Source organism: Zosterops lateralis (genome assembly GCF_965231275.1).
Source record: "Zosterops lateralis genome assembly, chromosome: 15".
In the NCBI taxonomy this organism is placed as follows: Eukaryota; Metazoa; Chordata; class Aves; order Passeriformes; family Zosteropidae; genus Zosterops; species Zosterops lateralis.
In genome coordinates, this window is record NC_139775.1 from 14,274,868 (window position 1) to 14,293,891 (window position 19,024).

General features: G+C 43.1%; 1 protein-coding gene across 3 annotated transcripts in view; it reads right to left on the reverse strand.

The window, feature by feature from the left end:
- ADCY9 (adenylate cyclase 9) overlaps positions 1–19,024 on the reverse strand; it is an 80,501-nt gene extending 61,477 nt beyond the window's left edge. Inside the window, exon 1 of one of the 3 annotated variants that reach the window (XM_083872411.1) lies at positions 17,157–19,024. In XM_083872411.1, coding sequence (XP_083728537.1) covers positions 17,157–18,855 — 1,699 coding nt within the window. In that variant the 5' untranslated portion in view covers positions 18,856–19,024. The remainder of the gene's footprint in view (positions 1–17,156) is intronic. The other 2 variants (XM_083872409.1, XM_083872410.1) reach the window with 2 other exon arrangements.

Below are 19,024 nucleotides of genomic sequence, written 5' to 3' on the forward strand. Positions count from 1 at the left end.
GAGGAAACTGGATACAAACACACACTGGCAGCCTTTCCTAATAAACATGGCCCTGTGCAATTTAACAAGGAAATTAAAGAGGTATAAAAATTAATAAAACAGATGCAAAGAAATCCTTATGTAAAAACCCTGATGAAAATTAATCTAAAAAAATCTAAAAAATTCCCTAAAACTTAAAACTCTTAAAAATTAGTACTTCAAAGCAACAATTTTCCCAATTCTGAAAAGAAACAGAATTCATTTTTAAAAAATTCTAAAAAAACCCCAAAAAATCAAACAAAAAAAAACCCAAAAAACAAATAAAACCATGAAACAAAGGCATCATAAAACCCCAAACTGTGCAGGAGGGAGAGGGAAGACAGTCTCAAGGTTTCAGTACCTAAAAACAGCCCTTGAAGTGCTCCTCCCCTAAGGATATTTAGATCTTAGTCACATGGGTTTTTAAGGTATTTTTATTTAGTCTCCCTGTAGATAACTGCAAGGAGAGAGCTGCTAACACGATATTAAATTAATGATTTGATGGCTGCCCTCGTGGCTGAGAGAGGCTTTAAGTCTGAAATATTACCAATGAACCATTAGGGTTCAGCAACCTCAGAGAACACTCACACACACATTGCTTCCATCATTTTGCCAACTCTATCTCAATCAAAAAATCAAATTTATTTTCTTATTCTTTGATACTTACCTGCTTATTGATAAGCTCATATAATTGTACAGGTAGATAAGGAGAAATGAAAATAAGAAGAGAAAATATTTGAAAATGTCTTACAGTACATAAGTGTTCTTGTTTGCACGAGGAGGAAATGGATCTTTTCCTACTGTGGCTCATATTTTCACCCAAATCACCTATTTTTCATTTTCATCTGACCATTCTCAACATAATTTTGGAAAATACACAGAAAGAACGGCTCACACATAAAACTTTTCCAGATAGCTACATCTGGATTGTTTTTGTGAGTTCAGACAACGAGCAAAGTTTCCAGTTAAATGGACGTGGAAATGCAAGAACTCCAGAATAAATCCCAACGACAAACACACTTGTAATCACAAAAACTTATCACACAAGTGTACCCACAACAAAAACACCTTCAGGGCAGGGATCAGCAGCTCTGCAAACCAAGGCCTGGCTCAGTGTCCTGGGGTTGGACAGGGCTGGCCAAGGGAACGTGGATAAACAGGGCAAGAGAAGACACAACAGGCAGATTTGCTCCCGCACAGGCGCCGCAGCCCTGGGATGTCACAATGAACCTGCAGCACCAAGGGTGGAAAAGAGACATCCAGCTTCTGGCTTGGCATTTGGAAAAGGCTGCAGCATCCAAAGGTTTTCACATCAAAAGCAAAACAACCCCCACAACGTTCCTTCGCAATGTATTTTGATTTTTTTTTTTTCAGTTCTGAACTAACTGGATTGATGGATTTATTTATATACTTATACATGTGCATAAAAAGACAAAAATTAGTATTGCTGGATGTTGGATTTCTACCAATAGGAAAAATTTCAGTAATGAGAAGCAGAGACTGATTAAATGCTAAAATAGAAAAGAAGAAAAAAAGGAGACAGTAACCCTCTGAAGCCCCTTGCTCTGCTCAGCCAGCTGTCATCAGGGGTAGGGCGACAAGCGTCAGTTCCACACCACATTTCCCTTCCAGAAATGGGTACCATGATATCAACATGCAGCTTGCACTGTGTGGGCAAACCTGGATCTGTGCACCTCTCTTCAGGGGCAACAAACCACTGGGATGGGCCACCTCAATCCCAGTGGGGAGGAAAGGCACAGCTCCAGTGTCACATTGCTGCTCCATTTGGTTTTTGATGACAGCAAAGATCATCTCTATCTACTTTGAGTGGAGCAATTCTCTTTTATTCCGTGTGCTGAACAAGCCAGACAGTTCACAGCACACAAAAAACCCCCAAAACAACAACCTCAGTAAATCAGCAACAGCTCTATGCCGAATTATTCAAATTATTCAGAAAGAGGATTAAAATTCTTGCAATGCCATCTTGCTGAAACACTGTGTGGTTATTCCCAGTGGCACAGCAGCGATCCATCCCTATAATCCATGGCTGCTCCAGCTTTCTGGTGCCTCCTGGGAGGTGCTGAGTTACCTTCTCACCACTTCAGGCCTCACCTGCCCCAAGGTCACAGCCCAAAGCTGTTCCCACAGAGCTCCTGAAGCCCTGCTGGAGGTGTTGGTGTTCCCACACATGGCAGTGCCCCTGCAGCAGTTTAAGCACAGGATTTCCTGCTCCAGCTCCTTCCCCTCCAAAGGTGACTCTTTCCTTGTCTGGAGAATGTGGCCATCACTCCCATCTGGAGCTTCTTCCTCCAGACTAACACAACTGCAGCTCCTTGTTCTTTTCTAGACATCCATCCATCCATCCATCCATCCATCCATCCATCCATCCATCCATCCATCCATCCATCCATCCATCCATCCATCCCACCCAACTGCTCTCTTACAGGCTCTCTCCATTTGGTTCACATCTCTTTAACTGATGTTTCTTCTACTATTGAAACAACTTCTGACATTTAATGACTAAACACTCCCCAAAAAGTGCTTCAGATTAGTTTTGTGCAGATTTCAACTTCTTCCCTCACATTATAACCCACCCTATCTTTGGCTTCCATTTCCCCAGTCTTCCAGTTTTTACAAATACCATCACGAAATTCCTCTCTAATTTACTTCTCAGAAGATACAATCTAATGGGTAATTAAAAATTTAGAAGAGAATTTAGGAATAAGTATTTCCCCTTAACAGCTTCCATCCCATTAAAATATTTTGCCATCATAATGCCTACAGGGATTATCTTCAGTTGCAAGAGAACAATGAAAACAAACACTTAAAAATTATCTTAAAAAGCCACAATATTTTGAGAAAAGCTGCCATGGTGCTGTTGGACCTTGGAAACTTGCACCAAAATATGTGAGATATTGCTCAAAGGTCAGTTTTGCCCTTCAGTTCTATGGCTAGAAACCATAATAGTACTAACATCTGCAAATCCCACCTTTCCTAGTTCATATCAGCAAATTGCATTGGGAACACTATTCCAACCACAAAATCCACTACTACCTCCACTTGTTTATGCTTTTGAATCATTGGCAGACAAACATGAAAGAACAATGAAGCAAATAAAAAGAGGGGAATAAACAAGAACATTAACATACCACCAACTACATGAAACTTAAATAAAAATATGGAGTACTTTTTTTGGAGGGGACAAGGACTGCAAAGTTTGTTTATAAAGGAGTCTGGTTCTCTTCCAAGTTTCACGTTGCAGCCTGAAAATAACTTCTTAAAACAGCTGTCAGGTTTTTTTGGGAGGAGGAAGAATGATCTACCAGCAAATATGACCTTTCTTTAGAGCACATGGGCTATCATGGGTTGCGCTTCATGGAGAAAATTCAACTCCTGTGTGGCCCCTGAAATCTGCAATCAAGGACATAGAAGAGCATCCAGAAGGAAAATCCAGGCTCCACGGAGAGCTCACAAAATAGAGAAGTACCATGGTCTCAGTACTCAAAAGACCATGGGAATTACCATCTTGTTTAAGTAGATTTAAAAAAAAATAAAATAAAAAACGGCAATATATTTTAGAATTAAGCAATTAAAGCTCCAAGTCTCCTAACAATATATTTTGAAGTCAAACATGTAGAAACTCAACAACTTACTGACTGTGCTGTTAACATCACTTTAGTGATGACCTCTCAGATTTTTGTGGTTTAGATACATTTGCTCTCTTCTGTCTTGGCTGACAGAACAGCAGCTAAAGACACGTAAACTTTTTTGTACAATGTACACTGATAGTTCCAAAACTCCTGATTTTTCCACACATAGAGACACGTTCACAACAGAAGTACTTACATAAACAGTTGTGCTAAGTAGTCCCTGTATCCAAAACAAAATTATTAGCTGGATATATTTACTGAATTAGTCATTTCCACATCTGGCACAGGTGGGGGCTCCTCCACGTTTTAAAGGTCCTGGAATTTTCTTCAGGGAGCATAAAATAACAAAAATCATCTTGGATCTACTGTTGCTGCTGCAGTGTGTTCTTTCTATCTCCAACATGCAAAAAAAAATTAATTTTGGTTCAGGAAACAGCAGGAATTGCCCCAGATGCAAAGCAGCATCAGAAAACTTTAGACCATTAAAGAATCATTTCCTTCCTCCCAAAAAAGTATCACTTCAAATCCCTCTGTCTCCTAGAGCCTGTGTGACATTGCAAAAGAAAGAGAAATCATTACCTGCTTTGTATTAAAACAGGCAAACAAACGTCAAAAAAAATTATTTCAAATCCTGCTCTGCTGAACCCACAATCCTTTATCCCATTTTTGGAATGACAGTGCCTGGTATCCCCACAGTCTCTCATCTCTTTTCATTCTAATATCCAAACGCAGATTTGACTTTTTCAGACCTCCAACTATTTTATGAAGGATTTATACTGCCACAAAGTACAATTCTTCCCTTTATTCCCCCTTCAACATGTGAACAAAAATGCTGAAAATGTGTGGGACTGTGATATTAGAAAATAAAAAGAGTGAGACACCCTGTGTCCCATGGAACAATAAAACTAATTTTAGCTACTCACTATTTAGTCTATTTAACTGTGCTCCAGCAACAAGCACCTGGATTTCTGGACAAATTTCTGGGTTTAGGATTCCCATAGCAGAATGTAGAGGAGAAATCCCAAGCAAGGCAATGTTTCATTGCCACATCTTCAGGATGTGTGTGGTGTCATTAAAAATTCTTCACATTGGCAAAAATTACACTTCATGGAACAGGAAACTGAAGCAGGGTTTTCTAGAAGTTTGTAAGAACAAGCAGGAACCACGAAACAGCCCCTGAGACACCCAACGAGAGCTTGAAATGGAGTTGGGTCTGTCAGGTAATTGAATGGGCATGGCCAAAAAATTATACACTCAGATTATCCATGCACAAGTAACACACCTTTAATCCACACCAGTTACTCAAATACCTGGTGATCTTTCCAGTGCCTGTACTGTGCCAATATGGGAGATTTTTATCCCCTGACAAAGCAAAGAATAAATACTAGAGAGTAAAATTTCATCCCCATTTATCAGCTATATATTAATATAGAAATATCCAAATGTATAGAAATCAAAACAAATATAATACTGCTGCTTGCCTGAGAGGTGTCTCAGCCTACAAATAAAGATCTAATGGTGAATCCCTTCAATGACCATCTAACACCAGCTACACTTCACTGGCTCATTCTCCCTAAGATTGTCCCCCAACAGGCATTAAAGCAGGGGTGTTATTTTATATATGCACTGGAAGGGCAATAAAAACTCTGATAAATACTGCATGCCATCCCTCTTCTGACCCCAAAACTCTGTGTTTATAGGGTAAAACTCTTTGTGTTTGTTGCCTAGAGAAGCTGTGGATGCCCCACTCCTGGAAGTGTCCAAGACCAGGCTGGATGGGGCTTGGAGCAACCTGGAACTGTGGAAAGTGTCCTTGGGTGGAGCTGGATGAGCTTTAAGGTCCTTTCCAACACAAGCCACGCTCTGATTCTCTGATTTTATACTGAATCACCTAAATACAGCAGCAAAGACTCTTGGAGCAACATTTTGCTTTACTTATATCAGTGACTCAGAGGCTACATTTAAAGCTGTTTTATTTAGACAAGCTATAGGCATGCTCAATGTATATTAGATGCAGTTCCTGAATTGTGTTATGTATTTCCCTCTCACGGGCTGTTGTGTTACCATAACATCCCAAAGATGACATTTAACACACACAATGACATTATTTCCACAAATCGATAATTCTGCTGTTCAAACCAACCAGCTCCTCTTTGAAGTGACACAATTTTAACTGTAAACTTCAGCAAGTGTAATTTAAATTCGGAGGATTTGTTGTTTCAAAAGCTGCCCCAAACACTGCTGGGGCACAGTCCAACTCCTGCACTTACTAAGCAGCACAAGAATTAACAAATCCTTTGCTCCAAATGAGGTAGAACAAATAACGCCCCGTCAGCACAATCCCGCTCCATTACAGCAGCAGCAGAACTCACAGTAATTTATGACCCTCTTGGCTGCACACTTGGCTGTGGCTGATATTAGGATCATACAACTCCCATCACAACCTAAATCCCAAAATACATAATTAATACCGTTCCTTTAAGTGCTCCACAAATTCACTGCTTCAAAGAAGCAGTGGGGAGGGTGGAAGCTGAGCAGGCAAATCTCCTAACTTGGAAAAACAAAAATTTTAATCTGAATTTTAAGATAAATCCCAACTTTGTCACCTCCTGAAATCTTGGAAAGAATCAAATGCATAACAGATGTACTCCATTTTAAATATAGCCACATCACGCACGCGTTTTTTAGAACACACAGAAAACACTGTGCCTGATAAAAACGCCTCCCGTATGGTCTGATTCACTCTCAGTACCCGATTATGGACACAAAATCATCCCTGACTCCTGATCAGCAAAACAGCCACGGCCAAACTGCCTCTACCCCTGAGCAGGGATAAGCAACAAAGCAAAAGGATCATTCCAGTGCTTCATCAGGGCTCAGAAGTCACCCCCTTTCTGTCAGGATCCTCTGCCTTCACACTGAAAAAATGACATTCTTGATGTGCTGAAGCTCCCACCTTCAGCTACCAACAGGTAAGTTCTATGGTGCTCCCTATTAAATAGAGCCAAATAAAACTTTTAGTAAGAAGTGTCACCCAGTTCATGAACACGCAGCCACTCGTGCTACAAGAATTAAACACATTTTCCAAGCTGACTGAACAGGATTCAAGCATCTGATTATGGAGAAATAACAGACTGTGGCAACGACTCGGATCATTTTCACATAAAAAACATTCTGAGGGTGCACATAGTTACTGAAATGCTATATATACACATATATGTGGGGAAAGAGAGAGTATGGAGTGACAAGGCACAGGGGAATGGCCTCACACAGAGAGAGGACAGGGTTAGATGGGATTTAGGAAGAAATTGTTCCCTGGGAGGGTGGGCAGGCCCTGGCACAGGGTGCCCAGAGCAGCTGTGGCTGCCCCTGGATCCCTGGAAGTGTCCAAAACCAGACTGGATGGGGGCTTGGAGCAGCCTGGGATGGTGGAAAGTGTCTCTGCCCAAGGTAGGGAGGCACAACTGGATGATCTTCAAGGTCCCTTCCTACCCAAACCATTCCACAATTCTATGAACTCAACAGCTTTACGGAATTTCAGATTTTTGGACTTACTTGTGGGAAAACATCATCAAATACCAAATTAAAGTATCTGACACAGGTAAGAAAATGTGACTTCAGTGAAGACTAGCAGACCTTTTGTTTATTTTTGTATCCACAGCAAATTCCAGCAGCAGCAACGTTTCATAACCAAAGACGTATATGTTACTTTAACTTCTCGGCAGAAAAATTTAGTTGCTGATCATTAAGGATTCCAGAACCTCGGGTGAGGCACGGGGTGTGTGTTTCTCTTAAATGGTTTATTGGAATTATGAAACAACTTATAATAAATTTTCTCATCCTCACGTGGTATTTTTAAGAACACTCTCTGCTTCTCTAGATGATGCCACATTGCCAAGCAGCAAGTAAAACATTAAACACTATTCATATTGTCTCATTAGTAACTTATACGTGCATGAGAGAGAATCTCTTTCATAACATGGATCTTACTAGCAAGGTCAGTCCCAAATAAGGAGTCAGAGAGATGCAAACAACTTCCCAGAATCATGGAATGGTTTGAGTTGGAGGAGACTTCAAAGCTCATCTTGCTCCAACCCCCTGCCATGGGCAGGGACACCTTCCACCATCCCAGGCTGCTCCAAGCCCTGTCCAGCCTGGCCTTGGACATTTCCAGGGATCCAGGGGCAGCCACAGCTGCTCTGGGCACCCTGTGCCAGGGCCTGCCCACCCTCCCAGGGAACAATTCCTGCCCAATCTCCCATCTAACCCTGTCCTCTGGCAGTGGGAATCCATTCCCCCTTGTCTTGTCCCTCCAGGCCCTTGGAAATGGTCTCTCTTCATGTTTCTTTGTCAGCTCCCTCCAGGTACTGTAAAGCCACAACTAGATCACCTCAAAGCTTTCTCTTCTCCAGGCTGAACATTCCCCACTCCCTTAGTTGTTTCCTCATAGGAGAGGTGCTCCATCCCTCTAATCAACCTTCCCCACCCCAAACAAGAGGCAAATTTTAAAAACTGGAAATAGATGGGGAAAAGCTACAACAGCCTTGGATCAAAGCCTGCTTATCTGCTGGTGCAGTCCCTGTGTGTGACACCAGAGTCTCCATCCCTGCCCTGGAAGCCTGTGGCCACTTCTCTGAGCACAGCCCAAACTCAGACCTGCTGTAAACTGCTCTTCCCAAGCATCACGCTGTCTAAACAAAGGAAATTCGGAGCTGATGTTGTATACCTGGTCTCTTTGCAAATAATGCCCTTATACAGGAACATTTCCTCATTACATCCTGCCTGTAGCACTGCTCGTGTCAGGCCCTGAGCAATTCCCAAAGATTTATCTGCTGGAGGCTTGTCCAAGTCGGTCAGAGGTTAGAGACACTCAGTACCTACAGGACACACTTCAAGCCTCCACTAAACACCAGTTAAAGGAGGCAAGAGTTTGATTCCAGGAACTACTGGAAACACCTACGGAAAAGCTTCCCAGGGAGGTCTTCTGAAAACAGCACAACCAAAAATTAACTTCTACTCCATCTCTTCTACTCCACAACTGCATCTGAGTCAAAAAGCTGCACATTTAAAAACTGAAAAGATCCCGTTTCTGACTCAAACATCCTCATTTATCTAATGAACTTAAAGAATTAAGCATCCAATATCAGAAGAAGTTTTCATGCATTTCCTGTGGTCTGTGTCAATGTTTCATAGCATGTTTTATTTCAATTATAGACTTCACTTTTTTTTAATGAGGTGAGTTTTGTTGAGGGTTATTAGTGTTTTTTTAAGCTTATTGTGCAGTTAAACGCAGTCAAGCTACAACCATTTTGTCCCTTCAAACATACAAATAATTGTTAATATCAGTGGTATTGTTTATCAGTTCATTTTGCTTTCCACTTTCCCCCCTCTGTTATGAAGGCCTTCCCAACAAGGCCTAAAAATTACTAACGCTGGAAGAAAATTAAGTTTTTATAAACAGAGACAGTTGAATTTGGATGTTTTTGGGCTCTTTTCTGCACAGCTCCTCTGCCCCCACTGCAGTGGCAGGACCTCTGGCTTATGGAATCATGTACCCAGCAGGAGCTCTGGGAATTCTGGCCTGTGACGACATCCACACAAGCAGATTTCAGTTCACTTCAGCTAAAAGAAAAAAAAAACAAAACCAAAAAACCAAAAAACCAAAAGGAAGCAAACTGCTCTTTCATGAGCAGATGATCAAGATGTTACTTTTCCTTTGTTTGCATGTTCCCACACATGTTAAGCAGCAGGCAGAAGGAAAGATCCCATCACCAAGCTAGTGGACTTTATTCAGCCAGTTCTTCTGGACTGTGCCAATTTTGGAGATTTTGTAAGTAATGCTATTTTATGACAGCAACATGATTTCTAAATTTATCAAGTCAAGTTGAAGGCAACAGTTTTAGACGTGCAACAAGAGGAACAGTAAGTGCTATGAGTGAAATAAAGACTTGCAATATAATCGTTATTTAGATGGTTTGCCAAGAATTCCCACAGTAAGTTACTGTAGCAAATACAAACTCAAAAAAATTATTTACAGGCAGCTGAGAGGGAGATTCTGATTCTGAGGGACGCTAGCTGAAGAAATATATCCAGAACATTTTGTTCTTCCACAAAGAGATTTCAGAACCATGAAAAAACACCAATGCCTCAAGCCATATAACTAACAGGCTTATTGCTCAAGGTTAAAACATTTGGGGGGGCAAATAAAAGAGAATATTCATTGGTGAAAACAATTTGGCTTGAAAGGGCAGTAAAGATTTCTGGTGTAGTCCAATACAGACTAATGCCTTGCCAGAACCACCTCACCAGCCAAATCTGTCCTGCTGCCTAAGACAGAAGCTGTGCCCAAACGTGACCTCTGAGGACAGAACGAGCTGTAATTCCATGGTGCATCCTCAGTTTAGGCTCCTTTTCCAACTGTCACTTTATATTTTCACAAATTATTACTTGGAAGCAAGCAGCTACACTTTCAAACCCTGCATGGCTCTTTTTAAATTGAGTCCAAACAATTCCCTCCAAACCTATGAAAGAGCCATCACAATAATGCAAACTTATATAACAGAACCTGTTGAAATGTGTTAATGAAGCTATATTGACTAGCTGGCTTCTCTGCAAAAGCAACTCCCACTGGAAGTTAAAAATTTAAAGGCTAGGAATTTATTTTTTTTTTCTTCCTTTCTTTTCAAAGGACAGAAATGAGATTGAAAATCATCTAAAAATAGCCAAGAATTTTCAAGTGTCAGCTGTAACGGAAAGAGGAATGGCTGTCTCTCCTTACAGAGCCAGGATGGATGGAGGGAGCTTGTGATTCAGGATCAAGGGACAGAGCTCACACACAAACTGTAGATGGTAGGAAACAATTCTAATTTCTTCATTTTAATAATATTCCAGGACAATCTACAGCAAATTGAAATCCATTGAAATTAGACTTTAAAAGTGGTGAGTGTAAATTCTTACATTCTTTGCCTGCCAGCAGAAGTGAAGTACATATTGTGAAATAACTGCAAGCAGAGTTTTAAACAACCCATTCAAATCATGCATCCTCCTCACGACAGAAGATGAATATAAATTACATGTCTTTGACTTTGTTTTGTCTTTTCCATCAATCTTTTCCCCCAAAAAGCACCAAGTCAAGGCTCTCATTTAAAGAAGGCGATCTCTCGCATTTAAACAGTTCCCCACCTCTTAAAGATTTTCTGGTGTCAACAGGAGAAGGAAGCCCAGATTTGCAATTTGTAAGGTACCTGTGTACACCATGCACCCAGATTTGGGGTAGTCAAAGGCAGAAATGCAGGTCACAGACTCTGCAGATGATGATCACAGAACGCAGCAGAAGCCATGGTGCCCCTCCAGTATCACCTGAGATTTCAGCCCTCACCTTTCCCATATTCTGGAATGAAGCTCCACTGTGGCCATGCTCACTGGAGCTCCTGCAGGATGTAAATGCTTTAAGGTCTGTTGAAGCTGTTCCTTCACTCCACAGTGTTCATACAGGGCTTAAACAGGCAGAGCTGCAACACTTGACAACCAGACCCTCAGTGCTGCCTTGATTTACTTATTAATTAGTGTTAGGACATAAGAAATTGAAACCAGAGCCCACGTTGTTAAATAAAGTGTATGGTTAGGGCCAGACTCCATCTCCTTCAAAGTGAAGGACCTTACACGAGTTCTAACTATGTTTAAAAATTATTTTTCACTATGTCCAATTGAATTAGCCTGTAAACAAGTTATCAAAACTCAAAGCCTCAAATGCCAACATCCAAGCTGCCCTTAAATAATAAAAAGCAGCTGAAGTGTGAATATTTTTAATGGAGATATTTTTTTTCTACTTGGTTTTGCACAAATAAAACTATGAGCAACTCAAAAAATCTTCCTCAAACTTAGGAGAAACTGTGACCTTCCTGTGCAGTTCTGACAGCAATCTGAGCAGGATCTGAACACAAACTCAGGTTTACTTAGAGAAAAAGTTATGTCATTTTATCAAGTCATATTTGGAAAGGTCAATAAAAAAGGTTTTCCTACTGGGTTCTTTTTTTGTTTGTTTGTTTATAGCTGTGATAGGCATCTTCACAGGGTGAAGTCTTGACAAGAACCAGGCTGAGCAACTATATTCATTATTTACTTCCTTTTCTTTATATTACATGGTAAAATTACAGATCATGTCAAAATGTTAAATCAGTGTCGAATTTGCTTCTCCCTGGCAATATGCCTTTGTGCTAATTACCTCTAATTATTATTCTTTATCTGTCACTGAACACTTCCCATTTTTGAAATACGGGAGTGAAGTGAACCTGGGTATGATATTTTATTTTCACTGTCACACATAAGATCATGAACCACTACCTCAACAACAGTTAATAGGTCAGATTATGTAAAACTGATAAATTGGCTGGTCACTACAATTTACTGTAATGGTCAGCACACAAAATTCTCTTTGGGGAATTTATGGGAAAGTTATGCTTAATTATCGCTTTTTTTTTTTTTTTTTAATGGACACTTGTTCTGTCTGGTTTTGCCTGATCATCAGATCAACACCAGAACACACAAAATCCAGGATCACAGTGCACCACAAGCCAGTTCAATAAATACAAAAAGCCTGTATCTAAAGACTTACATTTATGGAACACGATGAAACAGAAGCTGAACAGAAAGACCTGCACAGCAGCTGGCAAGACACAGGACAAGCACCTTAACCCTCCTCACTGACCCCAAAACCCTCCCTTGTTAAAGACTAAAGCTGCCCTTAGCCCCAGAGCAAAGCTGAATCTGCAGAGCTCTCTGCAGAGCCATCCTGCTGGCACCAGCACAAGCCTTCTAGATTTACACTGTGCCCAGCAGGCTGAGCTCCAAAAGCCAAGGAAAACTTTCATCTGATCTTTCATCTACCTCTGAACTTCCACAAGCACATGACAGCTACAGGTCCTCTGTGTACAGCACTGCTAAAGGACAGGGAGGCAGGGCAGGCAGGGCACACTCCAGGGCTGGCAGGGTGGGATCCTGCTCTCCCCTGACCGCCCACAGAAGGGAGGAAGAAAAGTTCAATCATTTATTGTTCCTGCCAACCCAAAGGTGAAGCAGCAATGGAGTGACAAGTCACCAAGCAGAGCTGCATCCCTTGTGCCATGGGAAAAGCATCCCCTGGCTCACAGGTTTCCACCCTGTAAAGAGCCAGGCTATTCATGGGCTAAAAGGTCTCATCATTGAGCAAAATGGTGACTTTCATAACCAGTTTACTTATTACTAAAGAAACATTTTAAATTATTAGCAGATATTAAAAGAAACAGAGAGAACAGTGAAAGCAGCACATCAGCTGGAGATCTTTGATAAGATTTATCAGGAACAGCCACTGCTGGCCACAGGTGACCTGGTGGGTGCTCCTGCAGTAAGTGCTGTGAAAGCCACAACCTTCCCTGTGCCACCAGCCCAGGTTCAGCCAGGTGACAGAGAGAAGAAGAATCATTTAGCATTTCCTCCACCATGAAATAAGGGACAGAATCAGAGAGAAAAGCATGGCTGTACTGCCAAGAGCTTCTTAAAAGAATACAGCAATGAAGCCACTCCTTGAGGCAAACTTTACAAGGAGATGTCTGGCTGCAGAAACTTGGGGAATTATTTTGGGTATCAGGGCACGCAGAGAGGCCCCAAATGAAATCATGGCTCTGCTGTGCTATGCCCTGTAAACACAGAGAAAGCATTCTTGCCCCAACGTGCTTACGTATTTTGAGCACTCCAAAAACAAGATGCCGGTGACCCTGGTATTTCTGGAAGAGTTGCTGGCTGGTAAATAGCAATATTGTGACCTCCCAAGTAACAAGAGAGAGAAATGCAAACAACCAAGAAGAACAGAGCAAAACAAAAATATTTCCATAAGCCAGAACATTTTATATCCCAAGAGATCTCTGCCTCCAGAGCTCGAAAGGGACACATTAACCTGCGTTCTGTGACTCTCAGTACCTCATAATCTTCAATATATTTATTTGCTAGGAAGCTCTGCAAGAAAACAGAGAAAGTGAATTGTCTCAAATACTACAGGAAAATTATTATGGAAGATATAATTGAACTGATGGCTGGAGTTTATCTGCGGACTTCAAAAATTCACTGCCACACTGCTCTCCTGCATTTCCTTTGCACCCAAGGGGATCAGAAACTGTGAAAACAGGGGGTCTAAGGAATCTTAAAACACAGAGCAGCCAGAAATAGGCAAAAATATTGCAAGGTATCACTGCCAAGCTCTCCTTGTTGGTTTCTTTTAGACACCAGCTATTTAATCCCCAAGTCAGAAACAGTAAGGAACATACCAGGGCCTCACTGCTTGCACTAAGGAGCCAAGAAAGCAAAGGAGGAAGAAAAGATATTCCCATCCTAAGATTCCAGTGAACCATAAACCAGAAAGAAATTTAGGTTTGCCCCATCTCCAAAAATCAGGAAGAGCAGCACTAGGACAACTTGAGGTACATGAACCTGAGTATTTCAAACTGAATGGGCAGCAGGTTTGAAGCAGTTTGCTCAAGGGACTCCTCCACACCCTGCTCTGGTGCACACTGGAGAGCTGTACCTGGATTCCTCCGGGGTGAAGTGAGCCAAAGGACTGGCTCCAGGAGCACGCCTGACGTGCTCCAGCCACAGAGGTACTTTTGTTCAGGACCTGCTCCAGGAGCAGTGTTAGGTAGAAGTCCTGAAGAGAGTGGAACATGGACACGGTGTGCTCAGCACCTCCTGCTTTGCTCTTTGAAGAGTTTACTTGCTCAGCCTCAAAGATTGTTACGACTGCTGCCGCTCAGACAATTAGGAGATAATATAGTAGACATACAGCATAAAAAATAGGATATAATTAAGATATCAAAGGTTGAAAGGAAGCTGAGAATTGAAGTACTGGTAGAGAAACAAAGCTTACATCTGTTATCTGTACAGCACTTCTATGAAGAGAGTATGGGCTATGACATAATTAAACAACCACTACAAACTTCCTCTTCTCTATCGCTACTATCAACAGATTCTCAGGGAAAATAGTAAAGCAAAGCTTCCTCACAGCACCTCCATTCACAGAGCTAAGCAGGTGCTTGGCACAGATCAATTAATTAAGAGGTGAAATCTCAGTTTCCCTTATTAAATCTCAGAGCTGCTCCTTAACAAAACCCTCCCCTGCAGCAGATCCTACACACCAGCCCCTGGCACCGCTGTTTGATGGCTTTTATCATCGGCTTTGATGTATTTTTTTCCCCTGGCATTTACCTATCAGCTGAGTAATCTGGCTGCAGAACAAAGTTGTGAGGAAACAGGAAAGAATGGGCAGCTCTGAAGCACCCACTAACTACCACATCCCCCGAGGGTCTGTGCTTGGGAGGGAACAGAATAAGTGTGCTACAAACCTGTGGCTAAGGGCAGTCATGGCAAAGGTCTGCTTGGCTTAGAAACACACACAGCCTCTGATTTCTGTAACTGCATAAGACATTGGTAAGAAATGGCAGCTGATTACAGTTCTACCAAAAAAAAAAAAAATACAGAAGGGAAATGGGGAAAAAGCAAAGCCTAACCCATATTCCTCGTTTAAGTAATTCTTACCACATGCTCCAGCTACATTTCAGGGTAAAAAGAAACCATTAAATGTCACTTCACAAAGCAAATTTCATCTTATCTGGACTGCCTATCAGTTTGTCCATCTGTAGTAGCCTGGATGAAGCAGGAGTTGTGAAAGGCATTCAGAGCTACAAAATCCAAACCTCTGCACAGAGGAGGCAGAGCAGCCTGTGCCCTCTCATGGTAAATGCAACCAAGGACAGAACAGAAGTCTGAGAAAGACCATGAAAAACCCACTGCTAGCATGTGGTGTAATTGCTCTATACAGTGCTCTTGTGATCTCACAGAAAATATAAACAAATAAATAAGAATATTTAGGAGCAGTACCATCAGTATTTACAACTAAGTTCATGTCAGTTTGGGATGAATATTGAGAACAGTTATAAATGCAGCAAAAATCCTGAATTTTATTTGTTGCTACAACACTGCATTTGGCTGTAAAGGTACATGGAAGAGGGAAATATCACAGGGATGTTTCTCTACAACCTGTTCAATTTATTTCCATTAGAACAGCAAAATTTATCTCAACAGTAACAACGAGGTTACGTCTGATGCTGTTTTCTTGAAAGCACACTCCCACTGAAACACATCAGTGTCAACACTTTCCAAAGAAATTAAGTGAATTTGTATTTTTAGAAGCAAAGAGAGAGCCAAAGCCCAGGGACACACATCTGCTCCAGCTCCGTGGCTCCCAGGCACCAATGTCACAGGGGATGTCGTGGGGCTCCCAATGCACACGGACAAATCGATCACCAAAAATAAGTTTTTGTGTCACATCAAAACAAGCACCTGCCAGGGGCAAGTGGCTGCCACTGCCACGGCTGCTCTGCAGTGCTCTCTCCCCACGTCCTTACTCGCTGACCTTTCTACCACCATCCCGGCCTCCTTTTGTGTTTGTTGCCACAAATATCTCCTTCCTCCATCACAACGCCAGTTTATGGCTCCTTCGGGTTCTTCCACTCAGTTTTCCAGTTTACTTCATCAAAATGGTACTTTTATAAGCAGAAGGAATAAGCTCAGAGAGCATAGCAGGGTTTGTTACATATTCCACTCCATTTGGATCCATCTGCTCCCCACCTTGGACTAGGAGCACTGCAGACAATAATCTCTCTGTGAGACAAAGGCACGGCACTGAAGAGACACGGCTTTGACAAAAGAGACAATTAAACCCTCAGCCCGTACAATCCTCCTGCACACGCCTCTGAGCGCTGCTAGAAAGCAGCCAGGAGTTTCACTTCGAAATGAACACTAGAAAAACGAAAATCAGACTCTTAACCAAGGGGAACTGAAGGATCCTTCATTTTCTTCTCCAAAAGGCAATTTTGCCGTTTCATCCCCAGATCTTTCGAGCTGCAGAAACGAGAGCATCTGCCAGCTCACTGAGCCACCTGAGTAACTTTTTCCAGCCCAACTCCAAACTGCAACAACTTGCCATATCAAACTGCCAAATCCACAGTGCTCATTTCTTTCTGTGAATCCAGCTGTCATTTTTCCCAAATGCCTTCGCAGCCCCAACTCTCCCGATGCCAAAAAAAAAAACCTTTTCACAGATATACATAATTTTGCAAAACACATATGCTCTCTGTATGGCACATGAAGTCAATTAACAAGTTTACTTACTGAATTAAAGGATGACACACAACAGTAAAACAAAAACCTCTTTGCAGACAGCAAACACATGAACCTTCTCCTCCCTACAAGGCAACCCTCTCAGAAGGAGCGCTGAGTTTTAAAGCTTATTTGGAGTACCACAGATGATCTTTCACGCTTATCTCCGTGGCATCTTTTATCCTGTAATTGCCCTGGGTGTTTGTGACCATCAGCACACTGAGTTAAATGTAAAACACAAAGCAGGCACTGGGGCAACTCTGCTCCCTCAGAAAACAAGCACAAAACAAAAAAAGCACGTACCTTTTAACTGGTCGGCTACCACACTCTGACCGACACGCTCGACCACCTTTCCATCCTCCATTTCATAACGATCATCCAAATATTTGGCAGTAGCTTCCGAAATATGGACCTTCCCAGCCACCCCGAGCTGCTCCATCAGATTGGCCAAATTGACATCGTTGGACCACACATCGAACTTGAACCTCCTCATCCCCAAAATGCCACACAGGACCGTCCCGGTGTGCACGCCGACTCTCATGTTCACCATTTCTTTCTTCTCCTGGCAGAACTGCTCGATGGCTTTGATCATCCCCAAGCCCATCTCGATGCAGCAGTAGGCGTGATCCGCCCGGGGCTCGGGGCAGCCGGCCACGCAGTAGTAACAGTCTCCCAAAGTGCTGATCTTCTCACATTTAGTGTCCTCACACAGACGGTCAAAGCGTCCAAAGAGGTCGTTCAGGAGCCCCACCAGGGCGTGGGCTGATTTGTTGGCGCTCATTTTAGTGAAGCCGACGATATCTGCGAATAAAATGCTCACTTGCTCTATCTGCTGCATTTTAAAAGGACGGAATATTATGGGGGTTTTCTGTATGGAGGGCTTCTTCTTCCTATTTTTGGGGCTCGAGGTGGAATGACGTTTGATGGAGTTTTCACTTTCATCATCCCCCTGCTTCATTAAGTCATCGGCTATTATTCTTGGCATAACAGAATGAATCATCCTCTCTTTCAGGGCTTTTTCCACTTCCAAGTCTTTTCCATGCATGATGGATTGCCCCACTTTCAGGAATGTGCTTCTTGATCTGACTTCGGACATGATAAATAAATGAATACCGATGGCGTGGATGCAGATGTGCAGGAAGGCTTTACTCAACAGCTCCCAGTAAACTGCACCAGTTCCCAGAGGTGTGAAACAGTTCTCGTCGCGGAAGTGATAACCAAAGGTCTCGAAGAGGACCGAGTACGACAGTCCCAGGAACAAGCTTAAATACAGGGGTAAGTGCATCACCGTGTAAAGCAACAAGAGCACTTCAATACACATAGAAAAACTGCCCACTTGGGAAAGACAAGTGTCCGTGGGATCCGCCGGCCGAGTCCGGTTGGACGTGTCACCACTTCCTGAGACAGGCTTGAGAGCCTGGAACTGCGGAGCGAGGGTCAGAGCGAACACCAGCAGGGTCAGGAGCAGCGAAGTCCATACGTAATGGCGGGCATAAGTCTTAGTGAAAGTGAACACAAAAAAAGCTACACATACCAGGAGGAAGCACAGAGCCGGCACCATGAAAACAATCTGTTTCTCCCTCATGTGCACGCCGAAGTAGATGCCCCAGAGCAGACAGGCCACGCCGATGTAGAAGAGGGCATAGCGAAACCTGCGCTGGGTCTGCGGGAAGCATCTCTCCATGCAAGCCTCCTCCAGGTTGTTGGAGTCGAACTTGGGGTTCCACCACTTGGAAGAGGCCCTCTCGAAGAGCTGCGGCAGCTTCTTCTGCCGCCGGAGGCCGGAGCCACCACCGCCCGCTACGCCGGCCCGGCGGGTGCCCCCCGACTCCCCCGAGCTGCAGCTGGAGGAGATGCTGTACTTGCAGTGCTTGGAAGAGGTGCAGCCCTGGTGCTGCTTGGGGTTGATTTTCACCGTCACGCTGTTGCTGTCCCCGCTGGAGTCGCAGCTCACCTCGGTGCTGTGGTGATGCAGCAGCTGCTGGTGCGGTGGGGAAGCCATGTTGTCAATTCCTCCTCAAGAGCCCGCGCCGGACTTGGGTCTCTGGGGTTGCCGAAGCCACCGGGCGCCTCGCGGAGTCGCCTCTAGTCTCCTCCGCTCCCCGCCGCCGCGTAGGGGCGGCCGGGCAGCGCCGCGGCGATGGGCCGCTCGCCGGGCTCCGCACGCAGCG